This window comes from Hyperolius riggenbachi, chromosome 3, assembly GCF_040937935.1.
Source record: "Hyperolius riggenbachi isolate aHypRig1 chromosome 3, aHypRig1.pri, whole genome shotgun sequence".
NCBI lineage: Eukaryota > Metazoa > Chordata > Amphibia > Anura > Hyperoliidae > Hyperolius > Hyperolius riggenbachi.
Window position 1 is genome coordinate 291,942,026 of NC_090648.1, and position 26,109 is coordinate 291,968,134.

General features: G+C 41.4%; 2 protein-coding genes across 8 annotated transcripts in view; one reads left to right on the forward strand and one right to left on the reverse strand.

The window, feature by feature from the left end:
• Window positions 1-26,109, forward strand: part of TMEM168 (transmembrane protein 168) — a 187,685-nt gene that overhangs the window by 100,122 nt on the left and 61,454 nt on the right. The gene's annotated exons all lie outside the window — the stretch shown is intronic.
• LOC137563699 (uncharacterized) overlaps window positions 8,145-26,109 on the reverse strand; it is a 99,745-nt gene continuing 81,780 nt past the window's right edge. For all 6 annotated transcript variants that reach the window (XM_068276497.1, XM_068276495.1, XM_068276496.1 and 3 more), the window contains 2 exons: window positions 22,328-22,374; window positions 8,145-8,230 (listed from right to left, as the gene is read on the reverse strand). In XM_068276497.1, coding sequence (XP_068132598.1) covers window positions 8,179-8,230; window positions 22,328-22,374 — 99 coding nt within the window. In that variant the 3' untranslated portion in view covers window positions 8,145-8,178. The remainder of the gene's footprint in view (window positions 8,231-22,327; window positions 22,375-26,109) is intronic.

Sequence of the window (26,109 nt, forward strand, 5' to 3'; positions counted from 1 at the left end):
CCCAACTCTACTTGTAATTACATTGTGCTTAAGTTTTCCCTCTATTATTTTGAGCAGTGTATAAAGTCCCCATGTTGTATTTGTCTATCTCTTCATCCCTATACTTCAATTATGTTGCTAGTACAATGTTCAGTGAAGATTTTTTTTTTTTTTTATTGGTGTATATACTTTTTTGTATTGTTTTTCTTTCCTCCTTTATATCATTTGAATAATTAAAAGTCCCTACTTGTCTGAACATCAGAAAACACCATCTTCAATAGTAGACACCCAGAGTATTTGGTAACATGAAGTGGACGTTTTAAGCATGAGGGGCACAAATGGCTTTTTTTTCCAGGCCATTTTTTGCACTTATTATGGTGCCATTCTTTCCTTGCAGGGTCTCTGGATTGTCAGGACATCAGAAAAACTCCACAAGCCTGACCATTTAGAAAATTAGACATTAAAGGACATCCGTGGTGAAAATAAACTGATGAGAAAAATAGTATATATCCTCCTTTTCCTAAAAATGAATTCTTTTTTTTAGATCTCCCACAGTTTTTTTTTTTATTTTAGATTTAAATATAGTGTTGGCTTTAACTGTTTAGGTGACTGCTCAATGACCCATTCCCTGAAGTCTGCCAGAGCTCAAATGTATGAATTATTGACCCTTTTTATCCTTTTCTTGCTCTCAGAAGCCATTTACTGGCATGAAAGTGTTTTATGGCTGTAATTACTTATCAGTGAGGGTTATGCTATAGTCTGCCCCAGTCCGACCTGGTCCCGACCATGACCGAAACTGTCACTTGCATACCTGAGGTTGAACTTTTTCAGGCAGAGAATCGAAAAAAGGAACACAGCATAGTTATCTGTGTGCTTGGCACTGTGCATACACATGTCTATCTCATCATGTCACCTCAGTTGTCCTGTAAGACCTGATCAAATATTTGCATATTTCTAATATTCAGATCCATGTTTGGCTGAAGTTTTCCCACAGTTGTGTATTTTTGTTTAGGTGACAGAAACCCCAGCTTTAAAACTCATTAAAATTTATTCTACCTCGTCATGGTTAAAATGGTACCCCATATGTCATCTTTAATGGTTGCCTTGGTATGTGCATGAGTAGTCTCTTCTTTTTTTTTCGATTGGGGGTCTTGAGCATTAGGTCTTGAGTTAGGACAAATACATTGGAACTTTTCCAGGATGTTTAGCAGGCAGGAGATGGAGGTGCTAGGAGGGTAGGATGGATGGAGTCATTCTATGGGTTAGAAGCTGGAATGTGGCAATAAGCCAAGCCCGAGAGCAGCAAATAACTGCTTAGGAAAGCTGGAGCTGGAAAAGGCTTTTTTAGCCAAGCCAGAGGTCAGCAGCTGGATGATCAAAATGTATGTAGTGTACACAGATGATTTGTCAAAGGAAAATAAAATGTAATACTGGTGGACTATGTGGTACACCTGAAACTAGTCGCTGTTTCAGGTGTGTGATCTAGATACTACTAAGAAATCAGCAGAACTCCCAGGCACCTGCTATTGTTTAAAAGGAAATATGCCTCTAACTTCAGGTTCCCTTTTAAAGGATACAGTTTAAAAAAGCAGATCTATTTACCTGGGGCATCCTCCAGCCCCTGGCAACTTGTGTATCCCTTGCCGAAGCTCCATTACCATCCGGTGGTCCGGGGTCCCCACCGTTGCAGCAGCCGACCTGGTGAGGTTGGCAGCCTCTGCACCAGTCGCGCTCCCGCAACTAGGAATGTTCTGTGTAGGTGCAGTACTTCTGCACCTGCGCGGAATGCTGTCGGCTACGTGAGCTGGCGCAGAAGCTGCCGACCTTGCCAGGTCAGCTGCTGCAATGGAGGGAACCCCGGGGCCACTGGATAGGAGCAGAGCTGTGGCGAGAGACACATAAGCTACCAGGGGCTGGTTCTGATGGACATTAGACAATGCATCTTTGTTTTGAACATATAGTTTGGATGTAGTGGGGCTAGAAAATGTTTGTCACAAATTAGTACAATGTAGTCAGACTCTTGTGCATCTGTGGTTTGGGCCATATAGCTAGATTCATAAATATGTGGCAGTATTTGTTTTTAGATAGGAGTCCCCATAGCCTGATTTTTTTGTAGGCATCCCTGAATTATACTGTGCCATTTGCAAGAGGTAAATTGCATCTTTTTATACCGAGCCTTTGTTTTTCTTTTATGCATATATGGCGTGAGCATTTTTCCAAGAAGTGAACAGCCCCAATGTATCTCTGCTGTGTTCTGCAATGGCATCTGGTTTTGCATTTGCTCTATGAGATGACACGGTAGCCTTTGTCTGAATTATTACATAATTATATATATCGTAAAAAGTATCACACTTTTAGGGATGGGGAATCACAGTTTTGAGAGAAAATAAACGATCGCTGGATCCAGGCTGGGTAATGTGTAAACTGCAGGGATCGGAGGGTGCCGGAGACTTCTTCTAGCTAACCTAGTGCTAGTTAGAGGGTTTATAGCCATTTAGCACTTTTAGATTAAATCAGGCAAAAAGTAACTAACAAAACCTCATGAGCGGCGTAACGCTCAGGAGGTTATGTGTTAATTATTTGGAGAGATTGAAGTAACTTTGCTTAGTTACCTTGGTGCTCCCAAGTTTGTGGTTACACTCAGATATAAGGGGCGAAGGTACCCAAAGGCCTGCTCAACAATGAGACACACGCACGCACGCACGCACACACACACACACACACCAGTAAAAAAAAAAACCTGGATCTTTGAGATTGATGAAGGAACACCCACATGTCAGTACATTATGGAACCCCCTTTTGTGTTATGTAAAACTTTGTCTTTTGTTATGCTTCTCTCTACCAACTTTACATTGAGGTTGTGCAATATATGCTCCGCTTCCTTACAGAGCTGTCCAAGGTCCATCATAAAAGATGTTTACTTATGGGCTGCAGTCTACAAGTCATTACACAGATCGTAGGGTCTGATTAGGTTACTCAGGAGCCATAACTTTTCTTCTCCAGCTTTGGTGTAGTCCATAATTTCTGTGTACTTTGTTTCATTGTCATGTTGAAAGGTGATCCTACTTCCTATTAACCTTTTTCTGACAGATTGCAGTAGGTTTTTCTGAAGAAAACCTGGGGGCTTTTCTTTAAGCGGATCCTAGATGAAAAAATAACTATAACAAGTAACTTGTCTATATACATTGGGGTGCGAAAGTTTGGGCAACCTTGTTAATCGTCATGATTTTCCTGTATAAATCGTTGGTTGTTATGACAAAAATGTCAGTTAAATATATCATAAAGGAGACACACACTGTGATATTTGAGAAGTGAAATGAAGTTTATTGGATTCACAGAAAGTGCGCAATAATTGTTTTAAACAAAATTAGGCAGGTGCATAAATATGGGCACTGTTGTCATTTTATTGATTCCAAAATCTTTAGAACTAATTATTGGAACTCAAATTGGCTTGGTAAGCTCAGTGACCCCTGACCTACATGCACAAGTGAATCCAACTATAAGAAAGAGTATTTAAGGGGGGGCAATTGTATGTTTCCCTTCTGTTGTACTTTTCTCTGAAGAGTAGCAACATGGGGTCTCAAAACAACTCTCAAATGACCTGAAGACAAAGATTGTTCACTATCATGGTTTTGGGGAAGGATACAGACAGCTGTCTCAGAGATTTCAGTTGTCTGTTTCCACAGTTAGTAACATATTGAGGAAATGGAAGACCACAGGCTCAGTTCAAGTTAAGTGGCAAACCAAGAAAAATCTCAGATAAACAGAAGTGACGAATGGTGAGAACATTCAGAGTCAACCCACAGACCAGCACCAAAGACCTACAACATCATCATGCTGCAGATGGAGTCACTGTGCATCTTTCAACCATTCGGCACACTTTACACAAGGAGATGTTGTATAGGAGAGTGATGCAGAGGAAGCCTTTTCTCTGCCCACAGTACAAACTTGACTTGAAAACCACTTGAGGTATGCTAAACCACATTTGGACAAGCCAGCTTCATTTTGGAATAAGGTGCTGAGGACTGATGAAACTAAAATGTACTTATTTGGGCATAACAAGGGGCGTTATGCATAGAGGAAAAACACAGCATTCCATGAAAAACACCTGCTACCTACAGTAAAATATGGTGGTGGTTCCATCATGCTGTGTGGCCTGTGCAGGGACTGGGAATCTTGTCAAGGTTGAGGAACGCATGAATTTCACTCAGTATCAGCAGATTCTGGAGAAAATCATAAACTCAAAATAATCCACTGCGGCTGCGCGCTTCCATAACCTAGAAACAGATCATATATAGTGTAATCCTGTTTTTACTGCCACTTCAGTTATATAACATCACACATCCAATGTGCTAGTGAAAATTGAGTGTCCACTCGTGATCCCACCACCTCTAGTATAAGAGCGGCTCACCAGATTGTAGCCACCAGATCAGGGTGGGGTACTTGTTCAATATATGGTACATTAGGTTCATCAATGATCCATATCCGGTTTCCAAAAAGGCTAATTTCTTTTATTCCTCAATAAAACATATAAAACTTTCATTGCGCAATATATTAATACACTATAAAAACCACACTGCGCTTCTCGTGCCCTCCGTACACTTACAAGATCCCAAAAGGGATTAGTAGCATGTCACAGCGGTAAGTCTGCTGGGCTCGGTGTGCCTCTCCACTGACTCCGTACGCGGCGTCCCGCTCAGTCCCCTCACGGCGTCTCACCTCACCCGTACTTCCGCGTACAGCATCAGGCGTACTGGCTCCGCCCTACGCATTTCGTCACTATGACTCATCAGGGGCTAGTGTTGCCAGTACGCCAGCCACATAAGTAGCGTTTCCCTCGTGACGTCAGCGCCTCCCTCCAAATAGCGCTGCCCTGAGGCTCACCGCTGTCACTCGCCATTACAACACTAAAAAATGCTAAAACAAAATAAAATATGGGTATTTTTTATCTATTCTAATACAGGACCCACTCCTAACCTAACTATACACTCCCCCTTTCCCAATATATATAAATTTAACCCGCAAAGCCGTGCATGCTCAATAGCAGCATACTTCCATTTACAGTGCCATCTTGTGGTAATTATACTAAGTGTTTCACATACAAATCCACAAACTAGATGCAATGATACTCATCCTTATTACATAGATTTCCCTCAATCATTACTAATGAAACAATTTAAATCAAATTCAATATTTAAACCTGTGGGGGCGAATGAACCCAAATTATATATCCATCTACCTTCTGCTCTAGATATATCTTTTACTTTACTAGATCCCCTCCATTTTGGTATCCACTTTTCTATCCCCATAAATTTTAAACCAGATGGGTCACAATCATGGAATTTCTTAAAATGGCTAGAGACACTGTATGTGTCCAGCCCTTTGCGAATATTGTAGATATGCTCATTTAGTCTCTTATGCAGTGCCCTAGTGGTGCGGCCCACATATTCCAGGCCACATGGGCACCAAAGGACATATACCACGCCACTGGTTTTACATGTAATGCACTGTTTTAAGGTATATCTCCAACCAGTATTCCTTGCCGTAAAATGGCCCCCCCTCACAGGGCAGGCCTCACGGCATCCCCTGCATGTCCTGCAGGGAAAAAAACCTTTTTGCCCCAATAGGTCAGTACCACCCATAGTGGGTGGATCGATACAGCTAGTCACCATTCTGGACCTGAGATTAGGTGCCTTCCTGTATACAAACAGCGGTTTTTCAGGTATATACTTACCCAATACTTCATCCATCTTAATGATGTTCCAATGCTTTCTAACCACCTTTTCTATTTGTCTGTGTTGGTTACTATATCCAGATTCTGGAGACCAATGTCCAAGAAGCAGTGACAAAGCTGAAGCTGTGCTGGGACTGGATCTTTCAACAAGACAAAGACCCTAAACACTGCTCAAAATCCACTAAGGCATGCATGCAGAGGAACAAGTACAATGTTCTGGAATGGCCATCTCAGTCCACAGACCTGAATATAATTTAAAATCTGTGGTGTGAGTTAAAGAGAGCTGTCTATGCTTGGAAGCCATCAAACCTGAATGAACTAGAGATGTTTTTGTATAGAGCATTGATCCAAAATACCTTCAACCAGAATTCGGACTCTCATTGGAACCTACAGGAAGCGTTTAGAGGCTGTAATTTCTGCAAAAGGAGGATCTACAGAATATTGATTTGATTTTTTTGTGGTGCATACATTTATGCACCTGCCTAATTTTGTTTAAACAATTATTGCACACTTTATGTAAATCCAATAAACTTAATTTCACTTCTCAAATATCACTGTGTGTCTTTCCTATATGATATATTTAACTGATATTTTTTGTCGTAACAACCAACGATTTATACAGGAAAATCATGACGATTAACAAGGTTGCCCAAACTTTCACACCCCACTGTATCTTATCTAAAGTTTGGATAGTTTACACAGCAAATCTAGTTTCAACACAGCTTCAACAATTTATGATTTATTCCTGTGATACAATGAGAGCGGCCATGTTCTGTTTGTCACATTACACATAGGCAAGCGAGTATTTAAACAAAACAAAAAAAAGTATTTGGCTTGAGGAATGCCCTATAAACTATATGAAAGGCACACAATTATGCAATGAGTAAACATTTATCTCAGATCTCCTTTAAGAGCATTTTGCCCTGTACATATTTCCTCCTCTCCTGACTGCTCTGCTTGTCCTAGGAAACATCCCAAGAATAGAATATCTCCTCCATGCTTTACTGTAGGTATTGTTATTTGGACTGTGAGCTGTATGAGCTTTCTGCTAGATTCACTATTTTGGTTTCATCTGGCCTTGCCATTTGCACTCGAATTTTCCAGATGCATTTTTGCATATGATTTGCATGGAAGCCTAGACTATTTGCTTCTTGTTGACCATCTGTACTGAGGAAATATGATTTATTTATTTCGTAGTGGGATATTCCAACCATCCAAAGGCTCCTTTTGAAGTTTACTAGGCATTCTTTTTTCGTTCGGCATAAAGTGGATCCGAGATAAACTTTTACTCATTACGTAATTGTACCCCTTACATATACTGTAGTTTATAGGGCATTCCTCAAGCCAAATACTTTTTTTTTTTTAATACCCTAATTCTCTATAAACTAAACAAGCCGCACCCACAGCTCCTCCAGCGCCTAGGCATTCTGAGTCTCATATAGCAAGTGCTCATGGGAGCTCAATCTGGGAAGGAGGAAGCTTTTCCCAAAGGAGGAGGAGGTATTACCAGCCAGGAATTTCAGAGGCAAGGGAGCGGACAGGGAAGGAGAGAGGAGTTTTCACAAACTGAGAGGTGGAGATGCAGAGCAGCTTTCCTGTGTAATGACAAGCAGAATATGGTTGCTCTTCACAATGAAGAAATAATCATATACTGTTGAAGCTGTTTGCAGCTAGATTTGCTGTGTAAACGATCTAAACTTTAGAGAATATATATAGACAAGTTACTTGTTGGTTTTTCATCTCTGATCCGCTTTAATTGACAGCCATCCATAAATCTATTGCCCTTAGGGCCCTTTTACACTTAATCAGTTGCTCTCAGTTAAAACAGAAAGAAAATGGATTTTCAAAGTAATGCCCATGTTTTCCTATGGCACCTTTCACACTTAATGCGTTTTAACTGAAATCTTCTTCCCAATGCACTGCTATGGAAAAAACGCGTACCAACGCGCACTAACGTATACCAACTGATTTAAGGTGCCCATACACTCGTCAGATTGGCAGCAGATAGATAAGAAATGCATCTGATGATCTATCTGATGCGTTTTTAGAACATTTTTTACCAGGATAGAATTCCAATAGATTTCAGTTTGAAATCTATTGAAATTCGATCTGATGGCATTTTTTTGCCATCAGATTTCCATTAAGGCCAATGCAAACTGATAAGCAATCTCATCAGATCGACCTAAATTTTCCACCCTGCAAGTTCGATGGAAATCCATCGAAATCGATCGAAATCGGCCGTCGATCGGTCGATTGGCAAACCGATTTGCAATCGATTGATCGATCGGGATCGATCGGTCGGCCAGAAAATCGGCTGAGTGTATGGGCTGCTTAAGTGTAAAAGGGGCCTTACCCAACTGGTTTCTAGAAGTTGTGTACTCTGAATGTGGAAATGCTAATCTGTATGCAGTACTGTACACCATAACTAGAATTTTGTGCTTACAGTTTATATTTCACTAAAGCAGTTATTTTCTTGGTGCTTTATTGTTGATTGGATGGTTGTCTATGTTCCATGGCCTGGAGAAAATATGAAATGAAAATTTGTAAAGCATGTGGAATTACAAATAAACAAGTTCAGAGCCATAGCATATTTACTACAGCAAAAAAGGGGCATTTATTTACAAAATAATAAAAATAGAAGATTGTACATATCAGTATTCTGTAACCTTCCCCACATTTCAACTGGTAAAAATCATATACTTTAATTGTTAAAATGTATCTCCAGTCATATTAGATAGATATGAGTGTTCTAAAATGCAAGAGCTAAAAGCTGTGTTGATTAAATCCTGAAACTGTAGCTAGAAAAGCTCCATACCTGTATAGGATCTTGTGTGACCTGACATACATGCAAAAAAACAGGTAAATGGCATAATCTGTGGCGGTAATGCCTAGAGTAGAATATTGGTAATTCCGCCAATATCCTACTATCTCCGATACTACAGTATCAGTTATTATATTGACAATCTGTACCGTAATTCTCGCATTAAACCTCCCCATGTATCACTAACATTAACCACCCCCCACCTACTCCTACTAAACCCACTAATTAACCCACCAATTAAGAAGCCAAGAGTTCAGCTACAGTGTAGCCAAACTGTGGTGCATTACTGGTGCCCTCTATTTTTATCACTTTTTTTTTTCCGACCCACTGGTGCCCGCTATTTCTAGATTACCAATATTTTACTTACCCCCTTCACTGCAAACCCCCTTCCTGATGCCTAACCTTAACCATCCCCCTGCCGCAAACCCCCTTTCTAAATCCTAAACGCCTCCTGCCACAAATTTGGCACAAAACAAATATACTTCACCTCCTTGGCGGTTAGCATGGCTCGGGGTAGAAAAAACAAGCCAGGAGCGTTAATCCCATGGTAGCCGCTGGCAGGACTGTGCAGAGCATAGCGCACAGCGGGTGTTTTAACTCGCCTCTCCCTGGATCCAAACGTCAGCAGCCATTCTCCATGTCCTCCGAATCTCTGCATCCCTCGAGTGAGATCACCATTTGTTGTCATGATGACAGACTGTAATCTCACTACTAAATTACAGCACCACCTGGAGCACAGAAGAACTGCAGCGCTGGATCCCAGGGAGGTGAGTCTGTGCTGGAAAAAAAAAAATTGCACCGCTTTTAGACCCTAAATCTGAAAAGAATCATAGTGCCAGGAGGGTTTTACTTGTCTTTATTTCTAAGCAGAAAGTCTTGTTGTTAACTGTCCTTCAGAGGGGCTTGCAATCTAATCCCTACCATAGTCATATGAACACCATAGTCTAGGGCCAATTTTTAGGGGGAAGCTGTAACGATCGGTGTCAGCACACACAGAGAATCTGATTGTTGGTGATCTGCAGTATCACCAAGAATACAGATCTATACCTGATTATGGATGATCTGCAGAATCACCAATAATACAGATCTAGTACTAACCTCTGGACACCTATACATATATATTGTGAGTGTTTAGTGTAACAGTATGACTTTGAGTGAACCACCTGACGAGCAGGTGATCCTAGGCAGTACAGAAGACACTGCTATAGAGAGTACAGAAACCTTCCTGCAGCCTGAGACTCTCCAAGGGGTGGAGTCAGGCTGAAGGTACGAAGGACTAGAGAGTGAGTGACACCTGAAGGTCTGATCTGGAGACTATCTCTTTAGTGGGGAGAGATAGTTCTCGAGGTCGGGCAAGCCAGGTCGGCAACACACGGACAAGCAAAGTACAAAGACAGAAGGCTGATTCGGTATCCTAGGCAGGCAGGGTTTAGCAACGGAATATCAGATATGCGTGGTACCGAATCAGAAAGCAGAGGGATAGTCAGGAAAGCAACAGGTCATAACAAATATCAAACAATGCCTAGTCTTGGGTGTGAGGTCCGTGGTCTCTACACCCTGGAACTAGTCTGATGAATAACAGAAAAACACAAGCTCCCTAGTCTTGGGTGTGAGGTCCGTGGTCTCTACACCCTGGAACTAGTCTGAAGTATAACAGAATAACAACACAAGTAATCTGGCTCAGTGTGAATTCCCAGGTCCTCCTGGTTCTAACACACTGTTGGATCTGACTAAGGTCTGAGTGCTTCCACGTAGTGTTCGCAACGGCAGACAACTTGAGAGTAGCCAGCTGTAACCATATATAGTGCATTGCTCTCTGGCGCCACCCTGAAGTGATCAACCAATGGCTACCAGCTCTGAGGTCAGCTGATCCCTCCTTGGCCATCATAAAAGTTCTGCCTTTCAGTACGCGCGTATTCCTAAACCTGTGTGAACTAACAGGCTCAGCCACACTAGCTGCACGATGCTGCGTGCAAACCGCCGCGCTGGACGCGGAACCAGCCGCCTTGCTGTCGTTACATGCGGCAGCTTTTCCACATTCTGCCATGTCACTAGATGCACGCTTCCGCGTGCAGACCGCCGCGTTGGACGCGGAATCAGCCGCCTTGCTGTCAGTACACGCGGCGGCTTTTCCGCGTTTTCTCACAGAAGCAAATTAACTTCTATGTATGTTTTTGGTATGTGAAAGGAAACCTGCGCAAACACAGGGAGGGCATACAAACTCCTAACAAATGGTGCCTCAGCTGGTATTCAAACCAGGGACCCAGCGCTGCAAGGCAAGCAAGCTATCCACTACTTCACCGTGCTGCACATGTACAAAGGGGCAGAGATAATTTGAACACCGAAGATGGCTGCTCATACAATATCAGTAAAAATATTGATATTCTACTATTGGGCAATGGTAATTTTACTAATATTTTACTATTGGTAAACCTATACTATTTTCACACGAGCCCACCCTCTACCAATGCCTATTGCTATTGCGTACCTATTGGTCCAATTTCAAGCTGAATATAATTTACATGAAATTTGAATGCAAGGAGAAATGATTTGCATCTCGTTAATTATCCCTAGTGGGGAGCCCATCAATGTTGTATCTCTGGTACATGAGCATCTTCCTTTTTATTTTACTTTGCAGTTAAAGTGGACCTGAATTCAGAACTCCTGTCTGTTGTAAAAGATACACAGCAGCATAATAACCTTTAAACATAAACAATTTCTTTGTTACAGCTGATACAAACCTTAAAAAAAAAAATCTGCACAGTGTCTACTTCCTGATTCATGGAAGCAGAGATTGTTTACAACCTGTACCTTCAAATGGGCTTATGTGACATGGGGGGGGGGGGGGGAGATCAAATTACAACTAGTGATTAGACACAAATGAGGGGGAATTACACAGGCTAAAATCTTTAAATACATACAGGGTGCATTTCTGTTATGTTTTCCTTGTGTCCTTTGCAAGAGTTCAGGTCCACTTTAAGATAAAGTGAGTGTAGGTACATAAACAAAGCACGATGGGCTATCATTCAGGAAGCAGGGAGGAGATTGTGGTTCAAGGAGGATCCCTCAATCTCCACAGCTGTGCAGGATGTAGTCTATGCCTGCCATTTGAAGTGTCCTTAGGGCACACCTTTAACAGTTGAAAGGGATGCAGGGAACAGCCGTTATTCTACTGCCGGGACCACTCGCTATGCAATCTGCAGCTACAAATAGAAGGTCCTGGTACCCCGCCCCTTTTTTTATTTTTTTTTTACTCTTGGACCTTTTTTAACTGTTCTGTCCTCTGCACACCCCAATCTCTTCCCTATTTATCATTTTGAATAGATTAGATAAAAATCATCTCCTAAAATTCTATTAAAAATGTAGGCTCTCTCGGCGGATTTGTTGTAATAAATTTAGTGGTAGTCACTCATAACAAAATATTCATTGTAATGAACAGCGAAGTTAATATAATACATATTTTAATATGAGCAATGTGAAGGCACACTTTAATTGGTATTTTGCATAATTTATTGAGCATGATGCTTTTTATGCATCTTTAGTAATTGTTACACTGCAAATATGTAAAGAAGGCTGTTATAAAATGCTGGAGTCTTCATGCTGTTAGTGAAGGTAAGACAATGGAGCCTTTTTATGCAACTGGCCTATAATAAACCCTGAGCTCTTGAAAGCCCATTCATATTCATTGCCATCGTATTATTGCTGGTAATGCCAGGAAGCTCATCTAGCAGTTATTATAAAGAGCTAAAAGTCAATCTAAAAATGACCTTAGATTATGCTGCAAAACGTCCTAAACCGTGCAAAGAAAAGCAATATTGCGGAGCACAGTTTGCAAAGAGGCATTTTTGCTAGATCGGATTTAAATTTGTCTGCAAAGGGAAAGGTAATCAGCTGTTGTCTCTTATCAAGGTGGCACAATGTCAGATGAGACTACTAAACACAGCACTTTATCTCATGTTGCAGATGGTAGATAGACAAGTGATGGTGTCACTGTCAGTAAATCAGACAGCAGCAATTGACATTGATGAGACAGCACATGGTCCATAAATAGCCCAGCCAAGCCTAGCCACCAGTCTGCTGTACAAAGGAATTAATATACACCGCATTGTTCCATGAGGTGACAGGAAGTAGTGGCTAATACATTTCTGCTGATATCTTTATTAAGAAAGCAATTGCCTGAAGACAAAAATCAGTGCAGTAACTTTAGAAGAATTATTGTACTTGGCTTTTTTCTATTACAAATTATTGAATATAGAAGCATGGGAAAAGCGACACACTGATTAGTTTCTAATTGTTTGGAATAATTTCAAGTCAGCAATTCATATTAAGTTAATGAAGCAGATGAAGGCTATTTCAAGTAATAAGCATACTGCAGGTAGATGATTAAAAAAAAAAACTAAAGTGTATGCAACATATTTTGAACTGTTGTGATAAGTTATTTTTTTATGCTTGTTATGTAAGGTTTTCATCCTTTTATTTGTAATCTACAGATTTTAAAGGGACCCTAAACGGATACAAATTAAATTTGATCTTACCTGGGGCTTCCTCCTGGGACTGGAGATGGTCAACTAGATCCAAATAAGATCTGGCTCATATTCAAATTCAATGCAAATTATCTGCAGCTTGGAATTGGGCCAATCTCAATCAGCCAAAAGTAAGTTTGAGTGTTTCAATCCCAAGCTGCATAGAGTAACTTTGGAAACGTACCATCATTGAACGTAAAAATACATTTTACCACCACATCAGCACATCGCTAAGTGAAGCATATTGGCCCTGATCCAGCAGACATGGCTTTGCAAAGTCTGTATGCACGTTTACAGATGGAAGGCTGGCTTTGCATGTATGCTGCTGAGTCATTACTTTTATTATCCAGTGGAACTCTAGCCTATGCAACATATTCATGTTTGCATGCTTTTTCAAAGGGTTTTTTTACATTTAAAAATTGTCAGAAAAAAAGGTTTGTGAGGGCACCCCCCAAATTTTATGTAGATGACCTTGAGAATAATGATCAGCTTTGTGTGATTGCTATCGTATTCCACGGCAAAAAAGGGGTTATCTTCTCCCTTCCCTCTCTATAGGACAGTATTTGCCACTCAGTCAAGAGAAGTGTGTATGTTTGTATATGCCCAATGTAGTGGACTTGCATACATTATTTTCTTTTTATGGAATTTGAAATAATGGTTCATGTCGAGAAGCAGACTCATCCTTACCTAATGCTAGTGGAGGTAAGGTAATTATTTCAAGTGTGACGATAGACCCTGGGGGAGGAGGACGAATAATGGTGGAGTCTGCGGCCAGTTGTACACCTATTACTTGCATTTCAATTTGATGCAATGCTCCTGCCGCATCCCACAGCAATGCAAAAAAATGACAAACATATGACACTGATGCATGGTGCGGCAAAATAGGGTAACACATCACTGGTTTACCGCTAGTGTAAAAGGGGTCTGAAAGGTTGCCAAGACTTCTCATCCAATCCCCCTTAACCCCCCCCCCCCCCCCATTCATTTGGAATGATTATCATTACTGCATACAAAAATTAACTGAGGTATTATAGGATAATAGCCAATCTCTTTTAGAAGATTTGTAATTAATATACAAAATAAACATATACGTTCACATGCACCACGTCAACAATATTGTAAAGGTAAATGCATCAAGGAAAGGATTGACTCTTTGGTTCATGTGAATACAAAATAACTTTAATAAATCACACAAACATTGTACAATGAAAAAACACCATTTAAATTGATTCTCCCGATGTGCACTAGTCTCCACGCCGCCGGCTAAAGACTCTGCCAGTGCGCTCGGCCATTGGCTGTTGCACATTGACATATTCTTGACCAGCTGATACTTACCGTATGTGGACTAAACCCTGATAACAATTCCATATATTTGATCCTGTGTATGGAGATCCACAGTGATTTGTTTGCACTACTGAATTTGCCTGCTCTACTTTTGGGAACTTGTTGAATTCAAAGTGTGGATCTGCGATTGGTAACTACATGACGGTCTTATTTGTATGGATACCAGTTAGTACAGTTCAAAGCAGCTTAGGAGACTCTAGTGCCTGCAACTGTTAGTCAGAATTGATGGCCTAATTACGGGGAATATCAACATCTCTCTATAGGGGGTGATATTAAAAACTTTGGTACACTTCTATCCAATAGGGCATGGGACCGCAGCCCCTATCGCTCCACATATGTTCTCATAGTCTGGTCTAATTTTAAAGAGACAAAACATGTTTGATATGTGGTGATACATCTTTTATAAGGGTTTTTTGTACAATGTCTGTGTGATTCATTAAAGTTATTTTGTATTCACATGCACCCAAGAGTCAATCCTTTCCTTAATGCAGCCATTTACCAATGAAATTATCATGGGGTACATCAGTACCCATTTCCACATAGAACCCCCCCCCCCTACCCCCAAAAAAAAAATAATGCTAATAAATAAATAAAATAGTCTTAAAACAATGTATTGTCCTGCATTATACACCTGTCCCCTACCCTCAAAAAAAAGTTCCTTAAAAAATGTATTGCCCCTTGTTATTAATGCTCAGTTTAATAGAGATGTGTAATGCAGAATACTTTGTGCATAGCTAATTAATGCAAATGTTCTATCATATCATTATAATGAATAAGAGGCTGAACTAGTGCTGCAGAGAAGAAATAACTGGAGTTGAGCTGTGACAAAGCCATTTAAGTACTATTATTTTTTGACAACATAAGGATTTACTTAGACGACTCACTTTTTAAGACTAAATAAATCATGAAAACACCCCAAAAGCTTATCCCTGCTTCAGGTATGCAAGGATAAGTACTAAGGGCTCTTTTCCACTGACTATTGAGCTGTGTGCTCTGCAAGCAGTTACCAGGCAGCAACAAGGTGCTACCAGGTAGCAGTGAGCAGTTGTGAGAGTATGAGAGGCATTTCACTGCCTAACAGTTCATGGAAAAGAGGCCTTAAGGGCCCGTTCACACTGCACGCGTTTCCAGACGCGTTTTGGAAACGCGTGCAGGTGGCCAAAACGCACGACATCAGACATTGCATAGAGTGCAATGTCTGATGTTCACACTGCATGCGTTCCGGACCTGTGCGGTCCGGGAACGCATGCTGCACGCAGATTTTGCAAAAACGCGTGGCTGTCCCATTCACTTTTCAGTGATGGGATCAGCCACGCAACGCACACAAACGCGGATGGCCATGCGTTCGTACGCGTTGCGGTCCGCACGCGTTCCGCACGCATGGCCATCCGCATTTCTGATCTGAACGGGCCCTTACACTGCAAGTGTGAACAAGGACTTGGCTTTTTTCATTATCTGAAATACCCACTAAATTAGATGTGCATAATAAGAGAGGTAAACTTAGGCCACTTTGAATAATTCAGCTCTTTTGAAAGAATGGGGACATGTGAACTGGTGGAGAAAAAAACAATGCACTGCAGAAGGTTGCTTAACAGCCTTATGTTTTAGAATTTAGGGAAATAATTGGAATCCTCTGAAAGCTTTCATGCTTTTCATGAAGGAACATCTGCACTGCAATGTCTGGGTTTAGCTTTATCTGGGTCAAAATCAGATTCATGAATAATAGATGGGTTTTATACTGCTTTCCTTTACGTAGTATAAACATGAACTTTCTGCAAACACATTGTCTCAGCTATGTCGTCCTGTCATGTGTGCATCATTTTCTTTTCCTGCATTAATGTAATTGACACAACACTTTATACCACTGATTATACTTTTCCGTGTAAGCTTATTTTATGAGCATAAACAGCTGTGTTTATGCAGCTATGAATTTTCTATTTCATTATGAAGTTGTCACCATGCTGTTTGTGAGCGATAGGCAGTCTGAGGCAACATAGTTACCAGCTGCTGCTGGAACATTCTTCTGAAATAAAGGTATTAGTCAATCACCATTCCCTATTGTTTCATTGTTTTGTGTGTGTGTGTGTGTGTCTATTCCATTTATGTATTTATTTGGGGGGGGTTGTTAAAGTTTTAAAAACACCCCATGTAATGTCTTTCTATGGGCTGGTGCACACCAAAACCCGCTAGCAGATCCGCAAAATGCTAGCAGATTTTGAAACGCTTTTTCTTCTTTTTCTGTAGCGTTTCAGCTAGCGTTTTGCGGTTTTGGTGTAGTAGATTTCCTGTATTGTTACAGTAAAGCTGTTACTGAACAGCTACTGTAACAAAAACCGCCTGGCAAACCGCTCTGAAGTGCCGTTTTTCAGAGCGGTTTGCGTTTTTCCTATACTTAACATTGAGGCAGAAACGCATCCGCAATCCAAAAAATGCCTCACCCAGGCATTTTTCGTTTCTGCAAAACGCCTCCCGCTCTGGTGTGCACCACCCCATTGAGATACATTGACCAAGCAGATCCACAGCCGCAAGCGGATCTGAAAACGCCCAAAAAGCCGCTCGGTGTGCACCAGCCCTATTTGTTTGTTTTTTATCATATAGGGACATACTAATCTTTTGTCATTTAAACAACATTTAAGATAAAGGTCATGTGATTGAACCCTGAGACACTTAAAGAGACTCCGTAACAAAAATTGCATCCTGTTTTTTATCATCCTACAAGTTCCAAAAGCTATTCTAATGTGTTCTGGCTTACTGCAGCACTTTCTACTAACACAGTCTCTGTAATAAATCAATGTATCTTCACTTGTCAGACTTGTCAGCCTGTGTCTGGAAGGCTGCCAAGTTCTTCATTGTTGTGGTTCTGCTATGCACTCCCCCCTCAGGGGGGAAAGAAACACACAAATGATCCCTTGAGATTCAAAAGGAATGCTGTATACAGCCTGCTTGTGTATGGATGTATTTTCTATGTGTGGACATACTGTACATCAACCTACTTCCTGTTTTGGTGGCCATTTTGTTTGTTTATAAACAAACTTTTTAAAACTGTTTTTAACCACTTTTAATGCGGCGGGGAGCGGCGAAATTGTGACAGAGGGGAATAGGAGATGTCCCCTAACGCACTGGTATGTTTACTTTTGTGCGATTTTAACAATACAGATTCTCTTTAAGGTGCATACACACATCAGACCATAGTCTTTGGAAAATGAAAGATCACAGACCAATTTTACCCCCTTCCATGTAGTATAAGAGCCATACTCTACACAGTCTATTCTATGGAGCTGAACTCCCCATCAGAAAAGAATCTTTGCAAGATGCTGCACACACAGATGCTGTACAGACACAAAAGATCAGTATCTGCAAAAGATCTGAAGGCTCATACACACATCAGACTATGGTCTTTGGAAACCGAAAGATCACAGACCAATCTTACCACCCTTCATGTAGTATGAGAGCCATACTCTACACGTTTTTTTCTATGGAGCTGAACTCCACATCAGAAAAAAATCTTTGCAAGATGCTGCACACACAGATGCTGTACAGACACAAAAGATCAGTATCTGCAAAAGATCTGTTCCTGACAAAAATCCATTCCTGCAAATTGCAATGATAGTCTATGAGATCTGCAGATCATCATACACACATGATTTAACTCACATTCATCTGCAGATCAAGCAATCACCCGCAGATCTGAAAATCCATCCTGGTGGATCTGATCTGCAGATGAATGTCAGTTAAAGCATGTGTGTATGATGATCTGCAGATCTCATAGACTATCATTGCAATTTGCAGGAATGGATTTTTGGCATGAACAGATCTTTTGCAGATACTGATCTTTTGTGTCTGTACAGCATATGTGTGTGCAGCATCTTGCAAAGATTTTTTTCTGATGTGGAGTTCAGCTCCATAGAAAAGACTGTGTAGAGTATGACTCTCATACTACATGAAGGGTGGTAAGATTGGTCTGTGATCTTTCATTTTCAAAAGACTATGGTCTGATGTGTGTATGTGGCCTGAGGCCTCCTTTCCTTGAACTGTTGAGCTGTGTGCTCGGCAAGCAGTTACCAGGCAGAAGTAAGCAGTTATCATGCAGCAACAAGCAGTTACTAGGCAGCAGTGAGCAGTTGAGAGAGTTTGAGAGGCATTTCACTGCCTATCAGCGGTCCGTGGAAAGGAGGCCTTACTTTGCAAATTATTCAATAAAAACATAGAAGTAACTCCCTTTTCCTCTTAAAGCTGACCTGAACTCAGAACTACTTGTCTGCTTTAAAAGATAAGCAAACAGCATAATAACCTTTAAAGAAAAACATTTTTGTTACAGCTGATACAAATCCTGCAATACATCTGTAGTTTGTTTACTTTCTGCTTTCATGGATGCAGGCAGATTTACATCCTGTGCTTTCAATCAAGCTCATCTGCCATGGCAGTCAGATGACACAGCTGAGGGATCAAATTACAATTTGTGGTTAGACACAGTTGAGGGGGGATTAGACAGGCTAATCTCTCTAAATACATACAAGGTGCATTTCTCTGTTTACCTTCTGTCCTGTGCAAGAGTTCAGGTCCACTTTAAAGGCTCATACACACGTACCAACAATCTGTCCAACTAACTTCCAAACTCGTCTGTTGGATTGTGCACAACTGACAAACAACCAGATGACCAACTGATAAAAGGTTGTTTGCCAGATCCAATCGGTGGATGAATCTGCCCAACTATCATGCAGTTTGGATTGTGTGCACAAGTCTTTTGAATAACTATGTTGTTTTTGAATGCAGACATGTTGTGCAGTTTGTCAGTTACCTTGCGCGCATAGTATTTAAGTGAGTTGTTATTATTTGGTTGGCTTTTTTTTTTGGTTGGTGTGTATGTACTTGTCAGGTACATACATGTGCATTAAGTTGGACGTGTGTATGAGCTTTAAAGGGACACTTAAGTCAAACAAAAAAAAATGAGTTTTACTCACCTAGGGCTTCCAATAGCCCCCTGCAGCTGTACGGTGCCCTCGCCGTCTTCCTCCGATCCTCCTGGCCCCGCCGGCAGCCACTTCCTGTTTCGGTGACAGGAGCTGACAGGCTGGGGACGCGAGTGATTGTTCACGTTCCCAGACATATTAGCACCCTCTATGCTGCTATATGGTATATGATATATGCTATAGCAGCATAGATGGCACTATTGTGGCCAGGAACGCGAAGAATCGCTCAAGAGTAAAACTTTTTTTTTTTTTTTGACTTAAGTGTCCCTTTAAAGAGAGGGTCCACGGAGTTGGTTAAAAAAATAAAAATACTAATCCACTTACCTGGGGCTTCCTCCAGCCCGTGGCAGACAGGACGTTCCCGCGACGCCGCTCCAGAGGCTCCCGGTGTTCTCCGGTGTCTCACCTGACCTGGCCAGGCCGGCTTCCTGGTCGGGCTTCTCCTTGCGCTCCAACGTGCATCTCACGCGGTCGCGAAATCGATTGGAAAATTATCAGAAATTGATTGGAAATCAGATCGGACATGCTGGAAATAATCGATCTGACCGTAAATCTGCCAGAAAATTTGTGTGTACCTCGCATTAGAGTAACAGTTTAGGCACAGGCAATATACAGGCAAGCAGCATCTGCTGTACAATAGAGAGGTAAGGAGGGACAAGAGAGCCGTGCATGAGCACGTAGTCTCTATCAGGCAGAGTAAATAACACAGTGCCTTTGTTCATCTATATAATTTACCAATCAAGCATACCAAATCACTATGGGGGGCAGCTGTAAACCCACTAGATTCTCGAAAATTGTCTTGCATGTGTACAAAGCTTAAAGCGGAACTCCAGTGAAAATAATGTAATAAAAAGTGCTTCATTTTCACAATTATGTATAAATGATTTAGTCAGTATTTGCCCATTGTAAAATATTTTAAATCCCTGATTTATATTCTGACATTTATCACATGGTGACATTTTTACTGCTGGCAAGTGATGTAGCTGCTGCTTGCTGCTTTGGCAGTTGGAAACCGCTGTAAACAGCTATTTCCCACAATGCAACAGGGTTCACAGACAGGAAACTGCCAAGAGTACATACTCAAAATTTCTTTGTGGGAGGGGTTTCACCACAATATCAGCCATACAGCGCACCCCGATGGTCTGTTTGTGAAAAGGAATAGATTTCTCATGTAAAAGGGGGTATCAGCTACTGATTGGGATAAAGTTCAATTCTTGGTCTGAGTTTCTCTTTAAAGCATGGCATTGTCCCTTTCAGCAGAAACAACCCCCAGTAGACCTTTTTATAACTGTCTAGCAGTCCATGCTGAAATCGATCAGGAATCAGCCTGCAGTGAATGGGCAACAAACAGATCTCTCTCTGATCTCACTCTCCAACACCACAAACCCGCCGCTATATACAATAGATATTGGCCAATGCCGAATTTTGGGCGCCCCATAGGCAACAATGTACCCACTAGGCAGTAGCTCCAGGACCACCTAACGCTGATCGGCATAAAGTCTTGTGGTGGGGATTTGCAGGAGATTGTGCGGTTGGATGACTGAGCTCTGCTCCATCATCAGTCTCCCAGTAGCGATCGCCGCTAGGAGACTGTTAGATGGCGAAACCGCCGTCTATTTACTCTGTACAGAGCTGCGATTTACAGCAGCGCTGTACTGGGGACAGCCGTGTCACACGGCTTTCCCCCTGGGTTGCAGAGAAGTGATCTGCTGTCATAGGCTGAAGCCTATGACAGCCGATTGCGCTGATTCGCTGGTGAGAGAGCTGGGAAAATTATTTTTAAAAAAGCATTTATTTAGTAAAAAAATATATTAATTAAAAAATAAACAAACATCGTGGGAGCAATCACAGCCCACCAACAGAAAGCTCTGTCGGTGAGCAGAAAGGGGGGGAGAATCACTTGTGTGCTGAGTTGTACGGCCCTGCAGCTAGGCCTTAACCACTTGCCGACCGCGCACTCATAACGTGCGTCGGCATAATGGCAGCTATAGGACCAGCGGCTGCAGGCTTATTAATCAGGAAACAGCCGTCCTGTCAATTCACGGCGGGGGGCTCCGTGAATAACCTGCGGGCCGCCGATCGTGGCTCGCAGGCTAAATGTAAACACAAGCGGAAATAATCCGCTTTGTTTACATTTGTACAACGCTGCTAACAGTAGTAGCGTCGTACTAGATCAGCGATCCCCGTCCAATCAGCGGCCAGGGATCGCTGTCACATGACAGGCAGGAGCCTGTTAGAGGCTGCACAGGACAGATCCGTTCCTGTGCAGCCTCCGATCTCTGGGGAAGGGAGGGAGAAGAGGTGGAGGGGGCTTTGAGGTGCCCCCCCCCCCCACCAGCCACACGCAAGCAGGAGCGATTAGACCCCCCCAGCACATCATCCCCCTAGTGGGGAAAAAAGGGGGGCGATCTGGTCACTCTGCCTGGTGTTTGATCTGTGCTGGGGGCTGTAGAGCCCACCCAGCACAGATCTACTAAATCAGCGCTGGTCCTTAAGGGGGGGTAAAGGCTGGGTCATCAAGTGGTTAAAGCTGCAGTGACGCAGTGGCCTATTTTTGTAAAAATATGGCCTGGTCACTAGGGAGGTTTAAGCCCAGGGTTCTCAAGTAGTTAATATCACTTATAAATGGAAATTCCAGTTTATTACTGGTATTAGCATTGGTGCCTATTCCTGTTTCGCAATAAGGGATCTTCATGAATAGGGATATGACAAAATATTTTGCTGTAAACCAGCCAAAAAGAAATATCCATTGTAATATTATGAATGATGTTTTGTACTTCTATGCACTGCCATATTGAGCTGTAGGTTATTTTTCATGTCAGTTTTTATTTGTGTAATAAATATCAGCAGGTAAACAGACACATGTTTTTGTAATGAACAGTGAAGGCTGTAAATGTGGTAATAAGATAAATGAAAAAGCAAGGAGCAGACTGACGTGTGTTCTGTGGTGACTTACTTGTTATACATTCTTGCCAGGGTCCCTGGATTAGCCCTTTCAAACACCTAAAAGAAGAAAATCAGGAGTGTTAATCTGTAGTGGATTAGCTGTACGCTTGTTTCAGGTGTGTGTGATTCAGCCACTACTGCAGCCAAAGAGTTCAACAGCACTGACAAGCAACTGATATTTAAAAGGAAACATCCATATCCCTCTTGGTTAAGAATCCCTTGGATAAATGGGAACTGGGTTCCCAATCATTCATCTCCCTTCTTAACGGGTGGCGGGAGCAAGCGAGAGTGCATGGCGGCACGATCCCGCGCACGTTGCCTCTTAGTTAAGATTCCCTTTAAAGAGGAACTGCAGTGAAAATAACATTATGAATAAAATTGTTTATTTTTACAATATTCATTTATAAATTATTTAGTCAGTTTGCCCATTGTAAAATCTTTCCTCTCTCTGATTTACTTTCTGAAATGTATCACTGGTGGTGACATCTCTAGTTCTACAAGGTGATCTGTACGGAATGCTAGATGTTATAGCGAGTTCTATGCACAGAGGGAAATATTGCTTGCTTGGCATTTGGAAGAAAATGTCCTTTCCCACAATGCAACTAGATTCACAGACCATGGCCCTGACATCACACTGTGGAAAGGGTCTCACCATACCAGCCATCTATAGACCCCCTTCCTCCAACAGGTTCCATTAGTCAATAAAATGTAACTTTATAAGTCTATGAAAAGAAAAGGTCATAAAATAAATACTGGAACCACACCACACTGTGCTAGGTGCAGAATGGGGAAGATCCAAACATAGGGAGAATAAAATTGTCAGCATGTATGTGCGTAATCTGTTAGGCCTGGTGCACACCAAAAACCGCTAGCAGATCCGCAAAATGCTAGCAGATTTTGAAACGCTTTTTCTGTAGCGTTTCAGATAGCGTTTTGCGGTTTTGTGAAGCGTTTTTGGTGTAGTAGATTTCTTGTATTGTTACAGTAAAGCTGTTACTGAACAGCTACTGTAACAAAAAACGCCTGGCAAACCGCTCTGAAGTGCCGTTTTTCAGAGCGGTTTGCGTTTTTCCTATACTTAACATTGAGGCAGAAACGCATCCGCAATCCAAAATCTGCAGCAGCCCGGGAGTATGCGTTTCTGCAAAACGCCTCCCGCTCTGGTGTGCACCAGCCCATTGAAATACATTACCCTAGCGGATCCGCACCCGCAAGCGGATCGCAAACCACAGCAGAACCGCTCTGGTGTGCACTAGGCCTTACTGCTTGTTCATAAAAGAAGAAAAAAAAATACTTGCAGGGGAGGCACAGACCCTCATGTTGTTATCCACAGCATGTAAACAACAGTTAGAAAAACTGCCTATACCCAAATGTTAGGCCTGGGAGTCATTAGAGCGCTTCCATCATGCTTTTGGTTTTGGTCTCCGCTACTATTCCCATAATATGGGTATATAGATGGGAGATAATACCTGTAGGAAGTGGCTCAGGCTCTCATAGAATGTATGCTCAGACTTACTATGGTGTGAAGAGTGCAAATTGCGGTGTTTTTAATACAACACTACGCATTTGTTGCATGAAGGAGAGTGCATAGAAAAAGCATTAGAAAGCATCTGTTGGCAAAGAGTTACGAACAAGTTTATAAAGGCATGTTATAGGAAATTGAATTACTCAGTATCATAGGTCCCTAAGGCCCCATTCACACTTACAAAATGCAAAACGCCAGTGATTTTTTTGCCGGCGTTTTGCAGGAGTAATTTTTCAGCGAATTTCTGCGGAAAAATCACTGAACACTGCAGTGATTTTGGTGCGATCGCGTTTAGCACTTGTATAGCACTGAAACACGATCGCCTGGAAATTGCCTGAAAATGGTGCAGGTTTGCGTTTTGCGGTTTTGGGCGATTTGCGGCGATTAGCGTAAATCGCCCAAATAAGAACGGGCCCATAGGGTTTCATTACGCTAGCGCTTTTAAAAAGCACTAGCGTGTGAGCATTTTGCCAAAATTGCGGCAAAACGCTCTAGTGTGAATGGGGCCTAAGGTGCTCTTCAGACTAGCTGATGACAGTGGCACTGCACATTAACCAGTCAGCATCCAGTGTGTGTTGACACACATCCTCTACACCTTATCAAATGTTTTGAGTAACAGATGGGCTGCAGTATGGCTGTTCTTATATGGCGTGATTGCCCTTTCCCTCTGTTAACTCAGGCTAGTTGCATCTCTCACAGTTCCCCTAAGAAAACTCTGCTTTTAGCCTGTTACATTTTTCCAAGTACAAACACAATGCCTTGTGAGATAGATTATTTCATAATATAGTGAAAATGGGTACTTTTTGGGTACTTTACTGCATAATATGTTGATTTTCATGTCTGCTGTTGCTGCATTTGACTGGTCCATTTTCAAGCAGTATACATTTCCATAATGTTAGGATAAAATTTGCCTCAGCTCTCATTGACAATCCCTATTCCTAAACCTCCTTATGCCAGCCTGGCACTTACTTGTTTGAGCAGGAAGGGAAACTTTGGTTATAGTATGACTTTGTAAAGATTGTAAAGAACCTTCAAAATATTAATAAACCCACTGTGCATTGAGTGCTGCAGCCTTATGTACAATATTTATTCCTTGTGGTTGTTACAGCCAAACAAAGCCGTTTAAATACAAATCATGTAATTAAAAAGTATAAAAATGTTATGTTTAATGCACACCTGCTCTCTATTCACCTGTACAACTTAACAGTCATGGAAATAAGTTGCAAAGGTGATTTTAAAAATGTGAAAAGTAGAATGTGTAAACTCAAGACGATAGCACTGTTTAATACAAAGGATAATACTGTAGTCTCTATGTTGCTTTGGGTTTCATAGGTTCTTTTAGATGTCTTTATCAACATCTACATCAAGTTTACCACATTTTCAAGTTAAGTGATAGAATAACCTCTTTATGTTCAGATGTTTGTGCATTAAAAATCCTGAACTCTTGTTTATGACACTAAAGCCTAGTACACACTAGCAATTTTGATGGATCAATCATTGGTCAATTTTACCATCTCCATGTAGTATGAGGGCCAAACAGATGTTCAACTCTATGCAGATTATATAGGTAAATGGTCATACTACATGGAGGTGGTAAAATTGACCAATGATTGATCCATCAAAATTGCTAGTGTGTACTAGGCATAATTCTCCTGTTAATACACAGATCTACATATTGGAAAATCCATTTGCTATAATCCAGAACTGATTTTGATGAACTGACAAAGGAAAGGACTCCAAAAAGCTAATCCTACAATAGTTTTTAAAGACAAATATAAACAAATGAGTAGATGGTGCCAATATTAATAATGTATGTTGAGCAGTCTCTGGACTGCTCAGTGGTCAAGTTGTACTGAGTAGCCACTGCTACAGATTTGTCTCTAACTGGCCTGTCTGCATGAAAAGATTTGCTGAATGGAATTCCGGATCTGTTGGCAGGCAAAACTGGTCACATAGGTATTTCTTATTTATTATATAAGTATTGCATATCTACCTATGTACCTGGAGTTCGGTTTTACACCCTGAGGCTAGGAGCACGCATAGCAGAAACGCTAGTGTTGCGGAAAACACTGCGTTTTTGCCTCTAATGGAAGTCTATGGGCCGCAGGAAAAAACGCATATATTTGTTTTATATGCAAGCTTTTTTTTTAAAAAAAACCCGCTGGTTTTGTTGCATAATATGCAAAAACACACATAATGCAGTTCAATTGGAACACAATGGGATGCGTTTTTCATGTGTTTTCCATGCATTTTTATATGCGTTTTTT